The sequence below is a fragment of the Aedes albopictus genome, chromosome 2 (genome assembly GCF_035046485.1).
Source record: "Aedes albopictus strain Foshan chromosome 2, AalbF5, whole genome shotgun sequence".
In the NCBI taxonomy this organism is placed as follows: domain Eukaryota; kingdom Metazoa; phylum Arthropoda; class Insecta; order Diptera; family Culicidae; genus Aedes; species Aedes albopictus.
This window is the reverse complement of record NC_085137.1, coordinates 471199048-471221537: the sequence shown is the minus strand read 5'-3', so window position 1 is coordinate 471221537 and position 22490 is coordinate 471199048. Positions and strand designations below refer to the sequence as shown.

General features: G+C 41.0%; 3 protein-coding genes across 6 annotated transcripts in view; 1 reads left to right on the top strand and 2 right to left on the bottom strand.

Annotated features, from left to right (window-relative positions):
* The first annotated feature begins 2217 nt into the window (after positions 1-2217).
* LOC109418076 (venom acid phosphatase Acph-1) overlaps positions 2218-22490 on the top strand; it is a 60900-nt gene continuing 40627 nt past the window's right edge. The window contains exon 1 of the mRNA XM_019692249.3: positions 2218-2682. The gene's annotated coding sequence lies outside the window, so the exon portion shown is untranslated. The remainder of the gene's footprint in view (positions 2683-22490) is intronic.
* LOC115265482 (uncharacterized) lies at positions 2699-21116 on the bottom strand. Of its 4 annotated transcripts, none has more exons than XR_009998075.1 (4): positions 18908-21116; positions 4869-18849; positions 4746-4810; positions 2699-4690 (listed from the first exon to the last, which is right to left on the bottom strand). XR_009998075.1 is itself a non-coding variant. In XM_062854044.1 (3 exons), the coding sequence occupies exon 3, from the start codon at positions 18332-18334 to the stop codon at positions 14660-14662; it is 3675 nt and encodes a 1224-aa protein (XP_062710028.1). In that variant the 5' UTR covers positions 18335-18729; positions 18785-18849; positions 18908-21116; the 3' UTR covers positions 2699-14659. The 4 variants fall into 4 exon arrangements, 1 of the variants encoding a protein (XP_062710028.1); XR_009998076.1 differs by having other exon boundaries at positions 2699-4810; positions 4869-18729; positions 18785-18849; XR_003896706.2 differs by having other exon boundaries at positions 4869-21116.
* Positions 5193-14633, bottom strand: LOC134286942 (uncharacterized). The gene is made up of 2 exons (XM_062848654.1): positions 12863-14633; positions 5193-5977 (listed from the first exon to the last, which is right to left on the bottom strand). The coding sequence occupies exons 1-2, from the start codon at positions 14631-14633 to the stop codon at positions 5193-5195; spliced, it is 2556 nt and encodes an 851-aa protein (XP_062704638.1).

Genomic DNA, 22490 nt, shown 5'->3' with positions numbered 1-22490 from the left:
TAGGCCATGGCATTTATAACGGTTATGTACTGACAAATGGTTTATACGAGCATAATACACATTCAAACGCACGGCACATTTTCTATATCATTTAGAAGGTGATACATTCCGCAAAACATGCCGATCTTGTTTTCAATGATGTTGCTCAAATCGTTCAAAGACATGAATAAAACGTTCTAGTAGTACCTATCATTTTGATCAACAGATAGGACGATAAAAATGACGTCACTTGTTTACGGCCAAAACTGTTGTTTACCAATAATAGCCTACCTTGTCTTTTTGTATGCCGTGTATGTGTTATGGTAATAAAATTGTTCTAACCTTGGATAACATTACGTTAACTCACTGGTTCATCTCATCCCACCCGTTTCAATTTGCCTCCTCGGTGTATCTTATTTTCGGTGTTGATAAGATAGTTCAAATCAGTAGATGTAAAAAAAGGCATGCCCTGCTTTTCAGAATGTCTTGAATTGGAACTTAGTATCTAAAAATTGGTATTCTCACGTAAGATGTTCGTATTCGCGATTTGAATTTGGCATGGATCAACGTATTCGCCTTTATTCACTTTGCCACTGTTTCCTGGGCTGTTTCACTGGTCCAGGACTCATAAGTCTTCATGTAGAAAAATAATTGAGAATATCGACAGGAAAGTAAGATAAACGCGAAAATATGGGTCAACATTTTGTAGAGAATATCTTTGAAAAATCAATAGGCTGTATGAAGCTTGTCAAGAGAACAAGCTTTTCAAGAAATCTTTGCTAGTTAATTTCCATATGAAGGGATTGAATAACAAAAAATAAAAATCAAATAATGATGTCACCATAATTCCATACACAATCAAAACAAAAACTTGTTGAGCATATGTGATTTTTTACTTTGTATGTGTTTTTGGGAAGTTCTTATGTGAGATTTTTAGAAAAATACCTAAAAATTCAAATTTCAACAGAAAAAACGCCATGCTGTCTTCGCAAAGTTTTTCCTCATAAAATTTCCTATCTTTTTATGAAAATTCTTTTAAATTAGCATTAGGTTCAGATACTTTTTATGATGGGAAAAAGGCAAAGTATATCAAAAAATGAGAAATTTTAGTAAATTCAAAAATTCAGTATCAAAAAGTTACCTACAAAACATGTCGTTAATTATTTTTCCCAAGAAGTTTGGATCCATATCAAGCTGTAAAAAATATAAAAATAGTGGGTATTGCCAATTTTTGTACGGTAAAAAATATTTGTATGAAATTTATTACGAAAAATGACCATTTGTCAAAAATCTCGCCGGGGCGACCTCTAAACGTCATTTTTGAAAGTTGCCGTCATACAAAAGTTTGTTTCTAACACCCTTAGCTATCATTTGCAGGGTGAGCCCCCAAGTTTTTTGACCATGTGCTATTTTGGGACAACCTAATCAATACCCTATAGCGTAAAAGAGCATAGAATAGAAGTCCTGCTGAGATGGTTCTATTTCCTACTAAAATTTAAAAAGTTCCTTACTGACTTTGAAATTTACTGACTTTGCAGTTAATACCGAAATGCTGCATTCAATGTCTTCTTAATAAAAAGTGGGTCTTCCAGTGGGGTGACATGGCTGTCAAACTCGGTACATCGCCGCTCCACCCAACATCATTTTTGGTACGGCGCGTTTTGGTACCCACTTTCTGGTCGGTTTACCCTAACTTGCTCCTGATTTTCGGGTGTGTGGCTCGTGTGTTGCTAGTGCTTATTTCAGAAATTACACATTTCAAACGAAAACGTTGTTTTTGATGATAGTTCCTCTTTTCTTATCACTTTGCACGATATTATTTGTAGCAGCGAAGCAGTGTCGATGTTTCCAGCGCATTTTTTCCATGAATTAAGCAATCAAAACAAAAATATTGGACGCCATGTTGAATTGAATGCTGGGTAGATGATTTGGGCCCTTCGTCATCCCCCTGGGGTCTTCCTATAACATTTTCTGTCACACTTGATATATTTTGTAAGAAATAAATCCATCTAATTAAAGTTTGGAGAGTAGAAAAAAATGTTTATCACCTATCATTTATTTTTATGTTTTCATATATGCCTCTGCGATTCCACAAATATATCACAAGATAGAGAAAACTAAGTAAGATTTCTAACAAATAACTAACTTGAATGGCCAATTCTGACCAAAAGTACCCCACTGTGCACAGAAACCTTATTTGCAGTGGAGCCTAACAGCTGAGTTTGTTGGTTCAGTTGCCCCAAAGTTCCCGAATACAACGGGAGGAGGCCAAGATCGTACCACAACGCGTGGCACTACAACTCGACCAACGCGCCGCGACCGAGCCAGTTTAGTGCCTGCTCCTCAACAGCAAACGAGCGAGCTCGAGCTGCTGATGATATTGTACGTACGTAATCAACCACCACCTTATGGTCGGGAGGTACACGGTTCGCCTTGGTTCGTGTGTGCGCGAAAAGATAAAACTTCCACCTACCTACACACCACATAGGCGTGCGGTAATTGTGCTGTTATCCGGCTGGAGGTTTGTGAATCCCATTGTATAGCAATTTGTGGGATATAAAACCCAGGACAGAAAGATTGACGACGACAATAGTAGGTACCCCGAAAGCCGAATGCTCCCCTGACCCACAATGGAGAGAAAATGGAATCATTAGTTCGTTGCAGTCAACAACACACGGTTTGAGTGGTCCATCGCCAGCCAAGGTTAGAGTACTTTCCAATTCTTTTGGTTGCCTGTTCGAGAGTAGTGTTGATTTTGGTAACGGACAAAATTGCCTAGGGGATAGCAAAATTATCGGGACAGGCAAAATTTTCACTTTACAAAACATACCTAGTCAAATAGCTGTAACTTTTTTAAACGTGCATCAAAAAATCCTATATTTATACTGTGAGTTGATCAATTAGTTGTGTATTACTAGTCCAATTTTGGGAATGATCGAGCTATTCTAGACAATGTTAGAAACATTCTAGAAAAAAGTCATAATTTTCCGATAGCCAACTTTGAACTGTTTTCCGGTTTCAATGAATAAAACGCAATGAAATTTGGAGAATTCATTACTTATATGATGAGCTTTGAAAAAGTTTTGACATAAACTAAAATTGTTATCATAGCGTTGAGATTATTTTTCTAATTTATCTGAAAATTATCGAAAAAGTGACCATAGTTTCAAAATTCAAGAAGGTGATAATAGTTTATTTGAATTCCCTCTAATTGACTTCAATACGAAAACGTTTTGAGAGGAAGTAACAAAATAACCGACAATAAGTTAAAAAAAAAGTGATGGGAAGCATATTAAAATTAAACCAATTTACTAAAAAATCATAAAATAAATGAAATCGCTGTATCTTTTTATCTTATAAATGATTTCAAGTTAAGTCAAACTTCTTTCGGAGCTCATTATATGAGTCATAAATGGTCAAAATGTCATTGCATTCGGTTCATTGAGTCCGGAGTCAGATCCGATCATCGGATAGTCAGATTTGACTATCGGTTAATTATGCCTTTTCCTAAAACCTTTCTAATTTCATGTAGAATAGCCCGATCTTTTCCAAAATGGACCATATAATACACAACTTGTTAATTTACTTATAATAAAAGTTTGAGATTTTTTGATGCATTTTAATAAAAATTACAGCTAGGTATTTTACTATTTTTGTAAAGTAAAAATGTTGCCTGTCCGGATCATTTTGTCTATCCCCTGCATATATCATTCATCCACGTACATAGGAAAAAGATTTTTGGGATCATAGAATCACTGGTCTCCAATTGGGGTCTCCAGTTAGCCTAGTGGTTAAGGCTATGGATCGCCAATCCAGAGACGGCGGGTTCGATTCCCGTTTCAGTCGGGAAACTTTTCTCGACTCCCTGAGCATAGTGTATCATTGTACTCGCCTCACAATATACAAATTCATGCAATGGCAGGCAAAGAAAGCCCTTGAATTAATAACTGTGGAATTGCTCTATGAACACTAAGTTGAAGAGAGGCAGGCCAAGTTCCAATGCGAACGTCGAGCCACAAAGAAGAAGAAGAAGAATCACTGGTTTGTCCTGTAAGAATTTGTAATGAGAAAAAGAGCATATTTTAATAATTTACTCACAAATTAAATTTTAAAACACACTTTTAAAATATTATTGTTTTACTTACTAGTTTTCGGCTACGCTGTCTTTATTTAACTAGACCATATAGTCGATTAATTATCAATTGTTGTTTCACTTAATTTTATTTTCCTGTCGTTGGAATCGATGAAGAACTGGATGAGTTGTCAAGCAACTAGAAAGCTTCCAAAGAGTGGAATCTCGTCAAATTAATACGAATGTTGTGAATTACGGCATAAAACTATAAAACATTATTGTTGGAAATTGCCAACAACCTCGGGTGATTCCGCAATAATAATCCCGGAAATAAAACGGCCGGCGATTGGGTTTTTGGTTTTAATCCGGATGATTATTATTTTCCTAAGAAGGTTACATAAGTTCAACATGTAATTGGTGTTTCTTGATTGTGATGTTAATTATGTGTCTATAGAGAAATATGAGTATGTACAATATTATTAATTGTCACTTACGTTTAGTCCCGAATTCAATGTTTCGTTTCCCTCCGTGTAATCAGTTCAAGTCTGTCTCGAGTCTAATCGTTTTGTCATCCACCGTTTGTACAATGTATGTTTTTGCCGTTTTGTCGCACTAGTCCGTACTATCTAACCTGCCGTACTATAATTATAAGGTTTTATTTAATATGCATGAAATCCTATATATGTAGTTTTACCTTTTAGTAATAGCATATAGGTTATTTTTAGGCTATATGTGGTCGACAACGTAGATTAAGTTGAACTGTGCAAATATAGTATAAGTTAACTGAATTCGATTATTTTCTATAGTATTAAGTTACCTTTTAGTATTAGATATAATAAACTAGAAATAATTCAACGTTTAATGAAATAATCATCAGCGACAGAAAATAATTTAGCAAGTTCACGTTCTTTGACTTTTGATCGTTATAATTAATTGACAATTCAGTTGTTTTAGTGTGAGTGACTCACCACATGACAGAGGAAACTGTCATTCCATCTATCGTTCGGTGCCACCCGATGCCCAACGTAGTCTCGACCGTTCTGCAACATCTGACTTTAGGCTGGCCCAAAGTGTAGTGAAGGCGCGGTGGCGTGGATTCGCCAACACTCCCCCCAGGTACGCTGGTCGTCTGACCTGCTTACTATGTTTCGCGCCGTACGTCTAGCACGGCCAGCTTAGTTGCTGGACGCTCGTAGATTCCAGTTGCAGTCCTCACTGTGGCTGACCTTGGTTGACCATCTCTTCCAGGCTGGACGTTGATTATTCTGCCCTTCGGCCAACAATTTCGTGGAGATTTGGGGTCGACAATCACAACCACATCGTTGATCTCTAACGGCTTGGTGTGCATGAACCATTTCGTGCGGCGGGTTATCTCAGGAAGGTAATCGGTAACCCACCGTTTCCAGAATCGGTTAGCCTGGACCTGAGAAAGCAGCCAGGTTTGACGAAGGGCACTACCACTGTCATCAGCGTTGCACAGCGGCTTTGACCCATTGGATGACCCGAGAAGGAAGTGGTTTGGGGTCAAGGCGGGTGCTGAATCGTCGTCTACCGGAACATGTGTTAGCGGTCTCGAGTTCACGGTACTTTCAATTTCTGTAAGAAGGTTGCGCAAGACTTCATCCGTAAGCTTTCTTGTAGGCAGAATTGCCATCAGATTTTTCTTAACGCTACCAATTAACCGTTCCCAGCTACCGCCCATGTGCGGTGAGGCTGGCGGCAGGAACGTCCAGCTTGTCTCGGTATCCACGAACTCCTTCATCAGCTTTTCTTCGTTGACGACACATTCTGTTTCTTGAAGTACTCGCTTTGCACCGATAAAGTTGGTACCGCGATCACTATAGAAGGTCCGTGGCTTACCCCTTCGTGAAATAAAATTGCGCAAGGCCATGATGCACGAATCCGTGCTGAGGGAGTGCACAACTTCTATGTGAATCGCACGGATCGTGAGGCAAGTGGCAAGCAATCCCCAACGTTTTGACGTAGGACTACGTCTCTCTTTTCTATACCGGGTGTCATTCTAAATTTTCAGAAATCGGCCGCGTTACGTTTGAAGTGGAGATTTTGAGCGATAATAACTCAGCCATTTCTCGTTGAATTTTCAAAATTTTGGCTCCAATCGATTGGAAATCTTTACACCAATTATGTACAATATTAACATTTGCTGATTTTCAATAACAAACTATTGAAAAATTTGAAAAAGTGAACCCATGTTTATTCCAGCCAATCACGATCGAGCACATTTTGGATGCTCCCGTCGAATATAAAAGCTACTGCTTCTTCGCATCTTCCCTCATTCGTCTTTGTCGTCTCGAGGTGAACGCATCGAACGAGAGCTGCCCACTTTCTTCGTTTGCGTTTTCGCTCATTCTTCTTTGACGGCCGTGTCGGCTCGGTGTCGGTGCGGTGGTTTTCGGCAAGGGGACTGTTGCACATTCACCTTCTAACCGTCTAACACGGCAGACCAAGGAAGTGTATGAACATCAGATTGATCGACGGTGGTGGCAGAGGCAGCAGCAAAATCCGGAATCGCACCCACGGCAGCAAGCGGCGGGCCAATTTTCGACGGCTTCCAGCAAACAGCACGGAGAAATCCAACACGTGGCATGATGAATTGATTTCAATTTCATCGAAAATGCTTCCGAGAGAGTTAATTGGATAAATTTCCTGCATCGACCGAGAAAGTGTAGTGAAAACAAATAGTGGAAGATTGAATTCTTGGTGGTGGTTCAGCAACAGTGAGGGCGATCACTAATCTCATCCACGGCAGCAAGCGGCGGGCCAATTTTCGACGGCGTTCAGTATTCAGCACGGAGAAGATTAAAAACGCATTGCGTGGCATGATTAATTCATGTCTATTTTCTGTCTGAAATCGTTCAATATTCAAACGGTTCTTTTCAGGACCATAGAAAATTATTCCTCAAGAGTTGTGAATCAGATAATTATTTCATTCCATCGCTCGGTAAAAGTGCGGTGCAACCGAAAAGTGAAAAATTGTATGCTTGGTGGCCCCGCAACAATAATGATGCCGGCCACTAATGACTCCATCAGGAATTTAGCAACGCTTTATCCTATCCAGTGCATTTTTCGTGAAATATTGTTTAATTTAACCATTTTTCGAATTAAAATTATCTAAATCTTCCAATATTTTGATTGCTTTATTGGTTAAATGAAAATTTTCTCATTTCTCGGTTGATTAACCGATTCAAGCGTCTGTTGCATGCGGGGCGGGACATGCAAACGAAATAAACTGGAAAGCCAGCCGAATGGGAGGAGCTTCATCTGCCAATCTAGGGACATAAAAGCTGTTCCCTCTGATTTCTTTCGTCATTTTCGTTGGATCAGTCAGACAGGGTGGATGTCACCCCCACAGCTGAACAGTGGCACATCAACCCAGCCGCAAAACTCTCGGCTATCGTGCGGATAGCACCAGGAATCTCATCCATGGCAGAAAGCGGCGTACCAGTTTTCGGTGGCATCCTGTATTTAGCAAGGGAACACCAACACGCATTGCGTGACATGATGTTTTCATGCCATTTCGTTCCTAAAATCGTCAATTAATCAAACGGTCCTTTTCAGGACCACCGAAAATAATTCCTCAAAAGTTGTAAATCAGATAATTTCATTCCATCAATCGAGAAAAGTGTGGTTCAATCGAGAAATGAAAGATTGAATTCCGGCCACTAATCGTTCCACCCAGAATTTAGCAACGCATTGTCCTATCAGAACCATTTTTCGTGAAACATTGGGGAGCGTCCAGAAATTACGTCACGTTTAAATAGGGGGGGGGGGGGGGGGTCAGCAAAGTGTGACGACCCATACAAAAATTTCAGAGGTCCCATACAAAAAGTGTGACAGGGATGAGATGGGGTTGAAAATGACTAATTTTTGTGTGCCGTAATTTAAGAACGATCCCTTGTTTAATTCTAGCATTTTTCGAATTAAAATGATCTAAATATTTTTATATTTTTGACGTTGAATAACGTCGTTCGGCAAGATATGGGGGTACAATTCAGAAAACAGAAAATTTGAGCATGTAACGAAAAGTGGTTAGGTTTTGACCGCTAATAACTTTGTCAATTCTTAATGGATTTTCAATCTTTTTGCATGAATCCATCAGAAATTTATTTACGCGTCGAATCCATGCTGGGTAAATATTGATTTTCAATAGTAAACTATTGAAAATTTGAGAAAAGTGAACCCATGTTTTATCCAGCCAATCACGTTCGAGCACGGATTTGGGGTTTTCGATCGAGCGCCTGGCAGTATAAAAGCTATTTCTTCTTCCCCTCTTCCTTCATTCTTCATTAACACCTCGAGGGGAACGCATCGAAGCAGAGCTTTGCAGTTTGCTCCGTTTGCGTTTTCGTTTAGTATTCTTTGGCATGCCGAGCGCGGTGGTCGGTTGTGTGTCTTCGTGTGCACTGCAGTTTGCTCCGTTTGCGTTTTCATTTTAGTGTTCTTTGACAAGCCGAGCACGGTGGTCGGTGCCTCGTCGCGCGCGGCAGCTCGTTTACCGGATCAGAGACGGAGGAGCACAGCTCGGTTTACATTTTCGTTCAGCATTCTCTTCTCACAGCACATTCTCACGCTGTCGACCGCGGTGGACGGACGGACGCACCGACGACAACCGTGCAGCAGCGGCTGTGGGGGAATAATTTATCATTTCCCCAGTTCGGAAGCGGATGGGCGCCGACGACACGGCAGCAACGTGGTTTGGTTTTGTGAAATCAAAATTAAACAGCCCTTATTAGGGCTATAATTCTAAATTCCACGTAAGAGTTGATTCAAATTGCTGCAAACATTTTGAAACCTACTTCGAGAGCACCGCTAGCAACCTAGAAGCAGCCGCGGCGGTGGCTCATTCGCATTTTCCCAGTGCGGTAGCGGATGGCCATGGCAACAACTGGGAATATTTTAACCACTTGATGTAGAATCTATTCTAAATTCAAGATACGGTAAGGAAAGCCTAAACTTATGCGCGCATCATAAATCTGCTTGAAATTTCTACAACTTTGAAAAATGGCAGGTTTGCTGAAAAATGAAAACTGTTAACCAGCGTTGCCAAATTTCAATAAGAATTTCAAATATCTGTAATCTTTAGACATTTTGGTCGAAAATACATGACTTTTGTACTACATACTGTCATTCCTTACTAAACATTATAATATTGGTTAATCCTAAGCCTACCTACTGATTTGGCAATGGCTAATAATAATCATTTTAGTATATTTTAATACTCCGCTATAATAAATAAATTATTGCAGATAAATTTGTATGGCATCGTTGAATTTTACTCCCCTCACATCTAATCAATCACGTTCGAGAGGGGAAACCAGGCCATTGTGCCGTATAAAAGCAAACTGCTTCTTCTCATCTTCCATCATTCTTTCTTGACCCCTCGAGGGGATCGCATCGAAGGAGAGCTAGCCAGTTTCTCCGTTTGCGTTTTCTATCAGCATGCTTTGGCAAGCCGAGCGCGGTGGTTGTCGGCTGTTACGCTCTCCTCTCTTCTCCATCGTTGTACGCGGCGCCAGTGAAGCAATCAACCAGTTCAAACTGGTGCGCGGCAATAACGAGGGCTTTCTTTTGCCCCGAGATTGCGCAGCATCGCCATAGCAAAACCCCCATCGGAGTCAACGCCACCGATGCCGTTCTAGATTTGGTTGGCATAGCTACCGATTTTCACCCCATGCAATAATTGAACGATTATTGTATGTACAACAAATAAAATTAAACAGCCCTTCTAAGGGCTTCAAAAATGTTCCCCACAAGAGTGACCCAAATAATTTTCCTAGACGACGCGCCAGGTCACAAATGTGTCAAAACCGGCTAAGTCCAAAACCATAGCATAAACTTTGCAAACGGAGTAGTGGGAATATATTAGATTCTTGTAGCATCTTGATATTTCCCAGCCAAATTTCAATGTGTGTTGTCTCCGCAAAAATTGAACACTTCTATGCCCATTTTTGCCACACAATCTAGAAGAAAACCTTACGACATCTGAATATTCTTAGTTATTTTATAAACTATTGGTAAATTCAGTTCACCAATTAGCAAAAGCTTGATGATTTGCATTTTTGAATGATCTGTTGGATTGCATCAGTTTAAATTCTTATAAAATGAACGGTTACCTGTTATAGATAAAGATTATTAAATAGTTTTGACAAATTCGTTTATGGAAATATGTTAAAACCAACTACTACGCAGGTCAAGTCTTGTCGCGTCCATTCAAAATTTCAAAAACCAGCGAAAGCAGTGATATTGTGGGAGAGGATCTGAAATCTGCATCAATCTGGCGTCAAACACTGCTCAAGCAACAACTCAAAGAGGGTTTGCCAGGCTTTGACATTTCCTCGAAATGTGAGGTATGGAACCTAGAGATGCTATGCGGTGCACTATCAATCGCCGTCTACAATAAAACCACATAAAACTAAACCAAATCAAAATGTCGCATCACAGTCTTTATCAATGTTAATTACAGCATTCAATAATTGAAACAAATGCATAAACGGACGTTATTCAACGTCAGACTTGCGGTCGTGTCTAGTATACAACCCCTCCAACTTTTGTTACTTTATTTGTTAAATGAAAATTTCTCTCATTTCTTGGTTAAAAATCGTTTGAAGCGTCCGAAGCATGCGGGGCGGGTCATGCAATCGAAATAAACTGGAAAGCCAGCCGAATGGGAGGAGCTTCATCTGCTAATCTAGGGGCATAAAAGCTGTTCCCTCTGATTTCTTTCGTCATTTTCATTGGATCAGTCAGGGAGGGTGGAGGTGGATATCACGTCCACGGCTGCGCAGCAGCACGTCAACTGCGACGAGTGATAGCACCAGGAATCTCATCCACTGATCACGGCTGCGGTGGGCCCGGCAATGGAAGTTACCTCCGCAGCTGGGTAGCTGCGCACCAACCCAGCGACGGCTCTCGGCTATCTATCTGATAGAACCAGGAATCTCATTCACGGCAGCAGGTGGCGGCAGTTTTCGATGGCTTCCCGCATTCAGTGCGGATAATTTTCCTTTGTCTTTCTAAAATCAACCGTTATTTGAACGGACCTTTTCAGGACCAGAGAAAATTATTCCTTAAGAGTTATGAATCGGATAATTTTCGGATATATTCCATCGATCGGTAAAAGTGTAGTGCATTCGAAAAGTGAATGGTTGAATGCTTGGTGGCTCAGCAACAGCAAAATCGATCACTAATCTTTCTACACGAAATTTAGCAACGCATTATCTTATTCGGACAAATGTGCCTGGAACATTGTTTCATTCTAATATTTATCGAATTAAAATTATCTTAACTATTCAATACTTCAATTAGTTTATCCGTTCGATTAAAAATTGTCTCAAAGAACGGTTGATTAGTCGTTTGAAGCGTCTGACACAATATGGGCGGGTCATACAAACGGAATAAACTGGAAAGCCCGCCGAATGGGAGGAGCTTCATCTGCTAATCTAGAGGCATAAAAGCTGTTTCCTCTGTTATCTTTCGTCATTTTCCTTGGATCAGTCAAGGAGAAGGGAGATGTCACCTCCCAGCTAGGCAGCAGCACACAAACTCAGCGATGACTCGGTTATCGTGGTGGCAGCAACAGGAATCTCATCCACGACAGCAAACGGCCGCATTCAGTATGGGTAAAATCGCATTGCGTGATGAATTCATGCGATTGTCTTGCCAAAATCTTCCGTTTTATAAACGGTCTTTTCCAGGATCAGCGAAAATGATTCCTCATGAGTTATGATTCGGATAATTAAAAGCGACAGATTGAAAGCTTGGTAGTTCAGCAATAGTGAAGTCGCCACTAATATGTTCTTCCCGGATGAAAACAACGTATAGTCCAGAGAAAATAGGTAGAGAAGCGAAGAGTGAACAGCCGTCTGAACGGCAACACTTTTTCTGTTTTGATTTCGTAACTCGGATGTTGGCAACTGCCGAAAAACAGAATCATCCACCTATCGAGGGTAGTGTCTTTCTCGTGTACTGCATTAGAAAATGATTTATGCTGTTGATTTATTAACAAGAAATCATCTAAAATGTATACCAAAAAGGATCAATTTTCGTCAATTTAAGAAATCAATGTTATTTACAGTAATATCCTTGATATTTAAAAATATTGGTAAAAAAATGTTTCGAATGATCGCAATACTTATCATGAATTATGCGGCAATCGTCAAGGTTTGTTGATTTTGTTCGATAGGATACCAGTTTGACGGTTCGATAAGGTTTTTTTGGCTTCACACTCTTCGCTTCTCTACCTATTTTCTCTGGTATAGTCCATTTTACGAGCCGATTTTATTAATGAATTTTTAAAAGAAGGCAGCGTCAAATAACCCGTGAAAACCAATATCATCATCAACATTGTTGTCACCTCGTAAAATGGCTCATTGTCGAAAGAGTTTCACGTTAAACTTTAGTTGAAAAGATCTATCTAACGCCGTTCAATTATCTAATAATTTTATCCGCTGGTGAAAATTCTCTCGTAGAACAGTAATTTGACCATTTCTCTTCAAAACTAAATAACTCTTGAACTAGTCAACATCTTTCCAAGTAACCGAACCAGCTGAATAACAGCTTCTTGAGTTAAAGTTAGCTTAAGAGTGATTTGTTTTACTCTTATACAGCAAAAATGTTTGTTGGGTTATGAATGCGTTCAGCGAAAGCGATCACACAACAACTTTACTCAACACATCAGTTCACCATTTGTATTATCATAACAACAAACATTGTATTATGGAAATATAAAAGTCGGAATCTCGTTCCAGTCTTTGTCCTACGTCAACATTGCGGTTATGTCTCAGACATTACCCACTCCTAGTTTTTCTACTCGACGACCGGTAACAACCTCGTACGGCCCGAACATGTCGACACCAACATGCGTGAACGGGCGAGTAAATGCGTCCAGGCGTGCTACAGGCAGGTCGGCCATGATGGGCACTCTTGGAACAGCACGATCGTTTTTGCAACGTTGGCAGTTATTTCTCACTTTGGTATAGGTCGAGCGCAGATGCGGAATGCTGAATTTCTGGCGGATTTCGTTAATAACGGTCTCGTGGTTCTGATGGTGGAACTTTTGGTGATAGTGTGAAACAATTAACTTTGTGGTATGGTGGTCACGGGGAAGTATTATTGGGTGTTTTGCATCCTCGGTTGCGTAGTCGCAAGCAGTTATCCGGCCACGCATCCTCAATATTCCGGATTTGTCCAGCCATGGAGATTTCCGGTAAAGAGGACTTGATTTAGGAATTGTGGAAATAGGTGGCTCAACACTTTCCTGTGATCTTGTAAGATGTACTATCTCATCAGGAAAGGTTTCGTGTTGAGCTTGACGTAAGAGGTATGATTCGGCAACTTTGTATTCCGAGTTCGAAATGGGCCCGATCCTTTTTGGTTTTCTTTGGATCTTCAGTTTGCAGTTGCAAGCAAAGCGGTGGAGTAAAGCGACGACTTTGATTATCCGGTCCCAACTGGAGTATTCATCGACGTTAATTAAAGAATTCAGCGCCAAGAAATGTGACATCACACTCGGACGAAGCTCCAAATCGGCAGTGTTGGTACTCTTCGGTGTTTGGGGCCAATTCCCTTCTGAATAATACAAGAACTGTGGCCCGATAAACCATCGAGATAGAGGAGTCAGATCCGGTAGTCCCTTCCATTTGGTTCCATCATCGGCAACGTTTTGGTTGGTTGGAACGTATCTCCATTCGCACATCTCGGTGGTATCGAGGATCTCGCTGACTCGAAATGCTACAAATTGTGAATAGCGGCGGTGATCGGACTTGATCCAAAATAGCACGTCCTGTGAGTCGGACCAGTAGACCCGGCATGTAATCGGAATCGTTATGGCTGCAGATACCGTTTGGGCCAGTCTCGCACCTATTAATGCTGCTTGGAGTTCCAACCTCGGAATGGAAAGGAATTTCAGAGGTGCAACTCTAGTTTTAGCGGCCACCAAATTACATTTCACGATACCGTCATGAACAGAACGCAAGTAGCAAGCAGCAGCAATTCCATTGTCACTAGCGTCAACAAATGTATGAAGCTGGACGTCTCCATTGGCAGCTGTAAATCCACCGAAATAACACCGAGGAATACTAGTGCGTTCGACTTGCGGCAATACTGCAAGCCACGTTTGCCACTTCTCGTAAATAACATCGTTGATTTGGTCATCCCAGCCAATTCCGGAACGCCATACTTCTTGTAGAACGATTTTGAGATACATAAGGAAGTGAGCGATTAGCCCTAACGGGTCAAACATGGACATAAGGACGCGTAACATATCCCTTTTCGTTGGACGGTATTGACCTTCCAATAAAGCTTGTCCGTACCGATTCCATCCTACTTTGTAGGTGAATGTGTCGGAATCGGTGCACCACCACATTCCGAGAACTTTCTCCTGGGATATTTCTGATGTCGCGTCGAGATTTTTCTTTTCTGTTCGGTCCTCTTGCAATGCCTGGATGACACGCTTGGAATTACTAACCCAATTGCGGATCTCGAACCCACCTTCTGCGTGAACTTGCTTGACTTCTTGAGCAAGCTGAATCGCCTCTTCTTCTGTAGCTACACTCACTAACATATCGTCGACGTAGTGACGCTTCTGAATCACCTCGGTAGCCGCCGGATAGTCACATTGAAACGTTCTGCGTTCAAATTCTTAACATATTGGGCGCTGCATGGAGAACAGCACGCTCCGAACGTCATCACCTGCAGGACGTAGACAGATAGGGTTCCATCCTGGTCGTACCACAGAAAACGTTGGCATTGCTGATCCTCTGGACGCATAAGCACTTGCAGGAACATCTCACGCACGTCACCGGATAGCGCAAAACGGCCTTCGCGGAACTGGATCAGTATGGTGAAGAGCTCGGAAAGCTGATCGGGTCCCTTGAGTAAAGCTGAGTTCAGAGACACACCGTATGCGGTCGCAGCTGCGTCCCAGACCATTCGGATCTTTCCAGGTTTATTTATGTTCGTAACGGGAAATATTGGAAGATACCATATCCGTGGATGTTTTCGGCTTAGTTCTTCTTCGTTAAGCTTTCTAGCATATCCCTTCACGACGAAATCGGAAATTTTCTGATTGAGAGCTTCGGCGAGCTCTGGGTTCTTATCCATTCGCTTTTTAAGGCATTGCAGTCGTTGGAGTGCCATTGGGAGACTGTCAGGTAGACGTGGATTGTCATGACGCCATAGTAAGCCTGTTTCGTAGCGGTCTCCCTTGAATACTGTGCGAGCTTCAAGAAGAGAGAGAGCACGCTCCTCTTCGGAAGAACGAAGAGTTTTCATAGGTTGAGCAATACCTAGGCTGTCGACTGCGAAATACTCCTTCATTTTTTGGTGAAGATTATCGTCCGTCGGTGAGTCGCAGGCGCATACGTGAAATACTGAGTGGGCAAGGTTTGCGGAGTTATCTTGATTCCCTCCACCACAGACTGCCCATCCGAGACGAGTTTTGACCGCGACTGGTTGGTGTAGAGCACCCTCGCGACTCTTTTTAATCAAGCTCAAATGCTGATCCTTCATTCCTATTAGAATCCTGGGCCGAACTTCTTGATAGGAAGTGATAGGCAAACCCTTGAGATGTGGGAATCGTTCACATAGCTCTGGAAGGTTAAGTGTTTGCGAAGGAAGGAGCAATTCCGCTACTGTTCGTACATCAGTCATTGGATACCGTTTCGATTCGTTATGCTGTGCAGACACCTCCAGCTTGACGGTCATTGATCCTTCCTCTCGACGTGTGGCTCCTCCTGTCCAGTGCAAACACAATGGCATCGGCTCTCCTTCGAGCTGCAGTTCGTCCGCTAGTTCTTTGTCGAGCAAAGTGAGTTCTGATCCGTCATCAAGAAAGGCGAACGTTTCAATGGACCGGTACTTTCCATGTAGCACAATGGGTAGATAGCGGAATAAAACTTGACTAGATGTAACTTGATGAGCATGACACCCGTGCTCGGATGAGCTTGGCATTGGAGGCGGTGTGGGATTTGGATGCTGAGTCGGGGAAGGTTCGTTTTGGTTGCTTGAAGTGATGGACGATTGTTGCATGCTTTTCTGGTCGTTGTGCAGCATCTCGTGGTGTTTCAACTCGCAGCCGTTCTTGCCGCACACCTTTGCTTGACACCATCCTTTGTGCTGACGTAGACATCTGCGACATAGTCCTAGATCTCGAACGGTTGCCCAGCGGGAGTCACGAGAGAATTCCAGGAAGCGTTTGCACTTTGCGATAGATTTACAGTATCCTTCACATACTGGGCAGCAATCGGCTACAGTTTCCGCATTGGATGGCGCTGCGGAGTGATTACCTGGATAAGTATCCTCAGAGTGGGCATTGACGTACGAGTTGCTCCTTTTTGTCACTCGTGGGTCGACACGAACCGGTTTGGAATCATAGGGTATGTTCGGAATGGTGACAGCACTAGCAGCTTCTGCAAGTGAGTATAGCCAATTACTGAAAGACGGTAAGTTGACCGTCGGTAGTGTCTGTCTGTATTGCGCCCAGTTCAACTTTATCGATGGGGGAAGCTTGTTAACGAGTTGGTGGAGAAAGGAGATATTGTAGAGATATTCCTCTAATCCACACGCATCCACAGTCGCACAAAAGTTTTCAACGCTAACGGCGAAGTCCACAAGAGCTTCCAGTTTATCCTCTCTCAGTGACGGAAGAGAATTTATTTTGGACATCATAGTGTGTACAATTATCTCTGGCTGCCCGAACAACATCTTCAGAGTTGACATGACCCCGCCTACATTTGATGGATGCAGCAGTCTGCTTTTTACTGCCTCGTACGCGCGGCCCTTCAAGCTTCGTTGTAGGCGGACGATATTCTCCTCGCTGGTAAACCCGCACAATGCTGTTGTGCTGTTGAAGGTTGCGAAAAACAGAGGCCATTCCTCTGGGTTTCCAGAGAACGTAGGTAGATCCTTGGCAACTGCTTGCCGAGCAGCCAGCTGCTTACGGGAAATCGGACATGGATCCTCTTCTTGATCGTAGACATGAGAAGCCCGCATGGTAGATGAAAGAGGAGGGTTCGGTAGATAAGCTTGCGATTGGTTCGGATGTGGAACGAACTGTTGATACCCCGGAGTCGGTACATTTCGAGAAAACTGACGACTCGCATCTGGTTCTGGGAAATGCGATACATAATCTCGTGGTTGATCTCGTTGTGCTGTTTGTAACACCGGTCGCGGTGCATCCAGCGATTGACCGGGCAGTAATACACCGCGTGCCCCAGAATGAGAAATATGTGCTATCGACACTCGACGTGGGACCTCGTGGGAGCTGATTGGTTGAGATTCCAACTGCCGCATTCTTCCGTCTGAAGCAGGCGGTTCTACGGAACAAGTTCGCAAGGATTCCGGTACTGGAAATGGATCCGGTGGATTTGGCTCAGGTAATGATGAGCGGCTACTGCCGTTGCGTATACTATTCGGGCGGGCAAGCTGTACTTTACTCAACCGCTCAGTTAGATCAAATTGGTTCACCATGCCCAGCTGTCTTGACTGGCTTCGATGACCGCTCGTACTCGCCACCCAATGTTCTGTTCTGCTAACTGCATCGTCCATAGAAGAACCACTTTCAGACATAGCTTGCTCCAGTAACTGGTACTTCTGCTCAAGAAACACCTTTTCTTTCTTCGCTTCATCCGCTATAATTGCTCGTTGCTGCTCTGCCTCACGCCGCTCAATACTCCTCAGCTTCTCCAGTTTTTGCAGTTTGAGCTTAGCGAGCGCCTGCGAGGAACGCCCCGATGAAACTGAAGCATTCCTAGACGGTTGTCTGCTCGTATTCACTACCCATCGCAAGGAAGTCACGAACGGGGTTTGATTCTCATCGTTCGGTTGAATAGGGTGATTCGCTGTCGAATTCAGCGCTGCCGTGATCGTCTGCGACTGGGCTGGGAACTGCTGGTGTGATAGTGCAGACAACGGATTCAATTCTGCCTCAGCCACCTGCATTGATGGATTACCGCTTCCTCGATGAGCAGTCGAATTTGGTTCCCGGACACCTTTCGCTTTTCCGCATTTGGCACAACTCCAAGGATGATTCTCGATCTGCTGTGTTACTCCCACACACTGGAAGTGATGCCATTTCAGACAGTCGTCGCATTGCACCATTTCCTCCGTGTCAACTCCTCGGCACACTTGGCATGTCCGCCCGGGGTGAGACTCCTCCGGATCTTCCGTGACCACCACTTGAACACCACTATTCACACTATCTTTCACACCAACACCATGGCTCGGTTTGCCTGACCGATTTGACCGTAGAGTACGACTCGACATGACCGGAGTATGCACATTAAACGAAAATAATAAATTGTTGGAAATTGCCAACAACCTCGGGTGATTCCGCAATAATAATCCCGGAAATAAAACGGCCGGCGATTGGGTTTTTGGTTTTAATCCGGATGATTATTATTTTCCTAAGAAGGTTACATAAGTTCAACATGTAATTGGTGTTTCTTGATTGTGATGTTAATTATGTGTCTATAGAGAAATATGAGTATGTACAATATTATTAATTGTCACTTACGTTTAGTCCCGAATTCAATGTTTCGTTTCCCTCCGTGTAATCAGTTCAAGTCTGTCTCGAGTCTAATCGTTTTGTCATCCACCGTTTGTACAATGTATGTTTTTGCCGTTTTGTCGCACTAGTCCGTACTATCTAACCTGCCGTACTATAATTATAAGGTTTTATTTAATATGCATGAAATCCTATATATGTAGTTTTACCTTTTAGTAATAGCATATAGGTTATTTTTAGGCTATATGTGGTCGACAACGTAGATTAAGTTGAACTGTGCAAATATAGTATAAGTTAACTGAATTCGATTATTTTCTATAGTATTAAGTTACCTTTTAGTATTAGATATAATAAACTAGAAATAATTCAACGTTTAATGAAATAATCATCAGCGACAGAAAATAATTTAGCAAGTTCACGTTCTTTGACTTTTGATCGTTATAATTAATTGACAATTCAGTTGTTTTAGTGTGAGTGACTCACCACATGACAGAGGAAACTGTCATTCCATCTATCGTTCGGTGCCACCCGATGCCCAACGTAGTCTCGACCGTTCTGCAACATCTGACTTTAGGCTGGCCCAAAGTGTAGTGAAGGCGCGGTGGCGTGGATTCGCCAACAATTATTAATTTATAGTCAACATATTGAAACGAAAAAAAAACTCTTGAAAACATTTTTATTTTTTGTTATATTCTATAAAATCAACTGAAGGGCAGGGTTGTAGAATGTCACGGAAATGTCATGAAAAAAAAGTCATGACATTTTCCAATGAATTAACTACATCGGCTGTTTTCCTACTCTCCGCATCGACCAATGTGGCGCTAGCTTCTATGCGCGAAAAATTGCTAAAAGTAAATCGCAAAAATATTGTATGGCGAATAGCATCTAAAGGCAAATTCTTCAAAGTGGAACACATTATTCGAAAAAATATTTGATAGAGGTTGTGCACAATGGTAACCACTATTAAGCCTACCAAATATTTTTTTCGGAAAATGCTTTGTATTTCAAGTAATTCAAGTTTAGATGCATTTCGCCATACAAAATTAAATTGATTTACTCCTGCTGATCAACTGTGGCTGCGCGCAAAGCGGGTAGTCCATTGGGCTGTTAAGTGAATTAAATATTATCATTTTCTTTAGCCTAATCGAAATTGCTCACTTTTCTGAGTATACGGTGATTTTATTGCGTCCCTAATCATTTGTTTTGATGGTAAAATAAACAAAACAGTTTTAATTTCCATGGATAGAATTACAGTTCAATCGATAAAGTGACAGTTCGCCGCGAACAAAAAATTTTCCCCATACAAACTTTAAATGCATTTTAAAAATAGTACTCGGGCACCAAATATAATGAAAATTTGGATTTCGACTAATTTTTAGACGGAGATTCCGATTATGCAATAATCTGGATACCCCTTAAGAACCCAATTCTACAATTTTTAATGCAAATTTCCATTCGTGAACCTTCAATAACATTGATTAGTTATAGTAAAATAACAATATCGTCGATGAACATTTCTTGCTGGGAACAGTGAAATAGGCAAATAACCAGATGATTTACAACCCTGCTAAAGGGCCTCTAATTGGGTTCTTTAGGGGTATCCGGATTATTTCATAATCGGATTCTCCGCCCAACAATTAGTCAAAATCCAAAATTTCATAATTTTCGGAGTCCGGGAACTATTTTTAAAATGCATTTAAAGTTTGTATGGGGATTTTTTTTGTTCGGGTCGAACTGTCACTTTATCGATTGAACTGTCATTCTATCCACAAAAATGAAAACTGTTTTGTTAATTAAACCATCAAAACAAAGTTATCGGAATCCAATAAAATCACGTTATACTCAGAAAAATGAGTTCTTTCGATTAGGCTATACAAAATAGCAATATTTTATTCACTAAGGAACCCAATTAGCCTAGTGATTGGTTATGGATCGCCAATCCAGGGACGGCGGGTTCGGTTCTCGTTCTGGTCGAAAAAAAAATCTCGACTCCCTGGGCATAGTGTATCATTGTGACTGCCACACAATATACGCATGTTATGCACAGTGTTTGAAATGAAAGATTCCACGATCAAAATTAACTTCAAAACTACTGAGATATTGGGTTTTTGATATGATAACGCGAACTTTGCTTTTAAAACAAATAAGTATTTGAATAACTTTTAAGCTATACTGTTCAAAAGTTGTATGAAAAGCGACATAAGTTCAACATTTTGAGTATATTTGTTCATAAGGGTGTCGACTCAAATTTGAAAATCAAATTCCCTGACTTTTCCTGACTTTCCAGTCTACTTCCCTGAAAATTCCAGGTCATGAAATAAAAAAATCTATAAATTTTCTAGGTTTTTCTAGGAGTGCTGAAAATGAAACATAAATAATTGTTTAAAGCATGTTAGCAGCTTTTCCTCATAATTCTTCTATCCGATACCCCGAGCTGAGAATAACGTTTGACGTGTCCACCAAAACCTCCTTGATTAAGGTAAAACCCTATCAGAAGATATACCAGCCTATACCAACGATTATTTAAAAAAAAAACTCCAAAATTACTACGACGATATTTGATAGAAATTCTCCCTAGAATTTCATTAGAATGACACCATGATTTTGTTTTATAAGTTACAAGAATTTCGCCGCAAATTTTGCATGTCTACCTATATGTAAATAGCTTCATGAAAAACAACTCTAAAAATAAAATCTGGATTTCCTTCGGTGGAAATCCAGGAACACTCTAAAAATAAATACAGTGCATGTATTGGAAACCTCTGAATGTAGTTTATAAACTTTCCGTATTTGTCAAAAGACCTCTATGAATCCTGTAAGTTTGGAGGCCTGCCACTATGCCAGAAACAGTTAGAATCAGTTCTCTAATCATTTTTTTTATAAATTAGGGAATCGCGCCACTTCACAGTGGCCGGAAGCCGGACAAAACATCAAAAATCGACTTCAATGTTTTATTTTTCTAATATTTTTCTTCCATTATAGATACTTCAACTAAGAAAACCCCAAATTTTCAAGTCATTTGGTCGAAAATTGAGTCTTGTTGATTTTTGCAAAGTTGAAGTTTTATGTGCTACAATATTAGTATTTATAGTCCTTATTTTATGAGCTTCTTTCATGAGTTCGTTGTAAAAGTTAGGAAGACTTGAATAATGTGACAATATTTTTTATGTTTTTGGGTATGAATAACCATTACATTTCAGGGATTGTTTGGAATTCAATCACAATTTTTTTTATGTTTTTACAATATGCAAACATATAGACTTTTATGAAATTTTGGAGAAAAACTTCGTATTACAGAGATCTAGTACTTATTTAGGAAACATCAGAAAAAGACGCCGTATCCCGGATCTGACGTGCAATTTTGTCTAGTTTTTGGCTATATAGGTCACTGTTTGCACATTTTTGCGCTAAGCGCGAAAAAATATTTTTTTTTCTATCAGATCACAATGGAGCCGCATGGTTGTGGAGGAAGTGATATTGTTTGAAGTTTAAATTTTATCTTAACATAGTTTAAATTTACTTCCGAATACTTAAAATTTAGTGTAATTTTCATTCTTGTAAGAGACTTTCACAAAATCAGATGGTCATAGGAGAAGGGGGGGGGGGGTCTGATAATGTAATGACCACAGCTTTAACGTTTTTTTAAATATTTTTTTTTTTACAGAAAAACCCAAGAAGGTGAGTGCTTCAGTTAAAAACAGTTAGCAGGAGAGGAAAGGATTGATGACTTAGTATGAATAAGCCTTTATTTACTTAGACACTACCTACATGTTGCTTCACCAGATACAACTAACTCTATTAACCTTCAAAATAAAAGAAAGACAAAATCAACCGTGTAAAAATAACTGCAAACCATTGCTCATTGATTTTCTTAAACTGGTCGTTTCTTCGATTCATCTTAATCGTTACAATTGC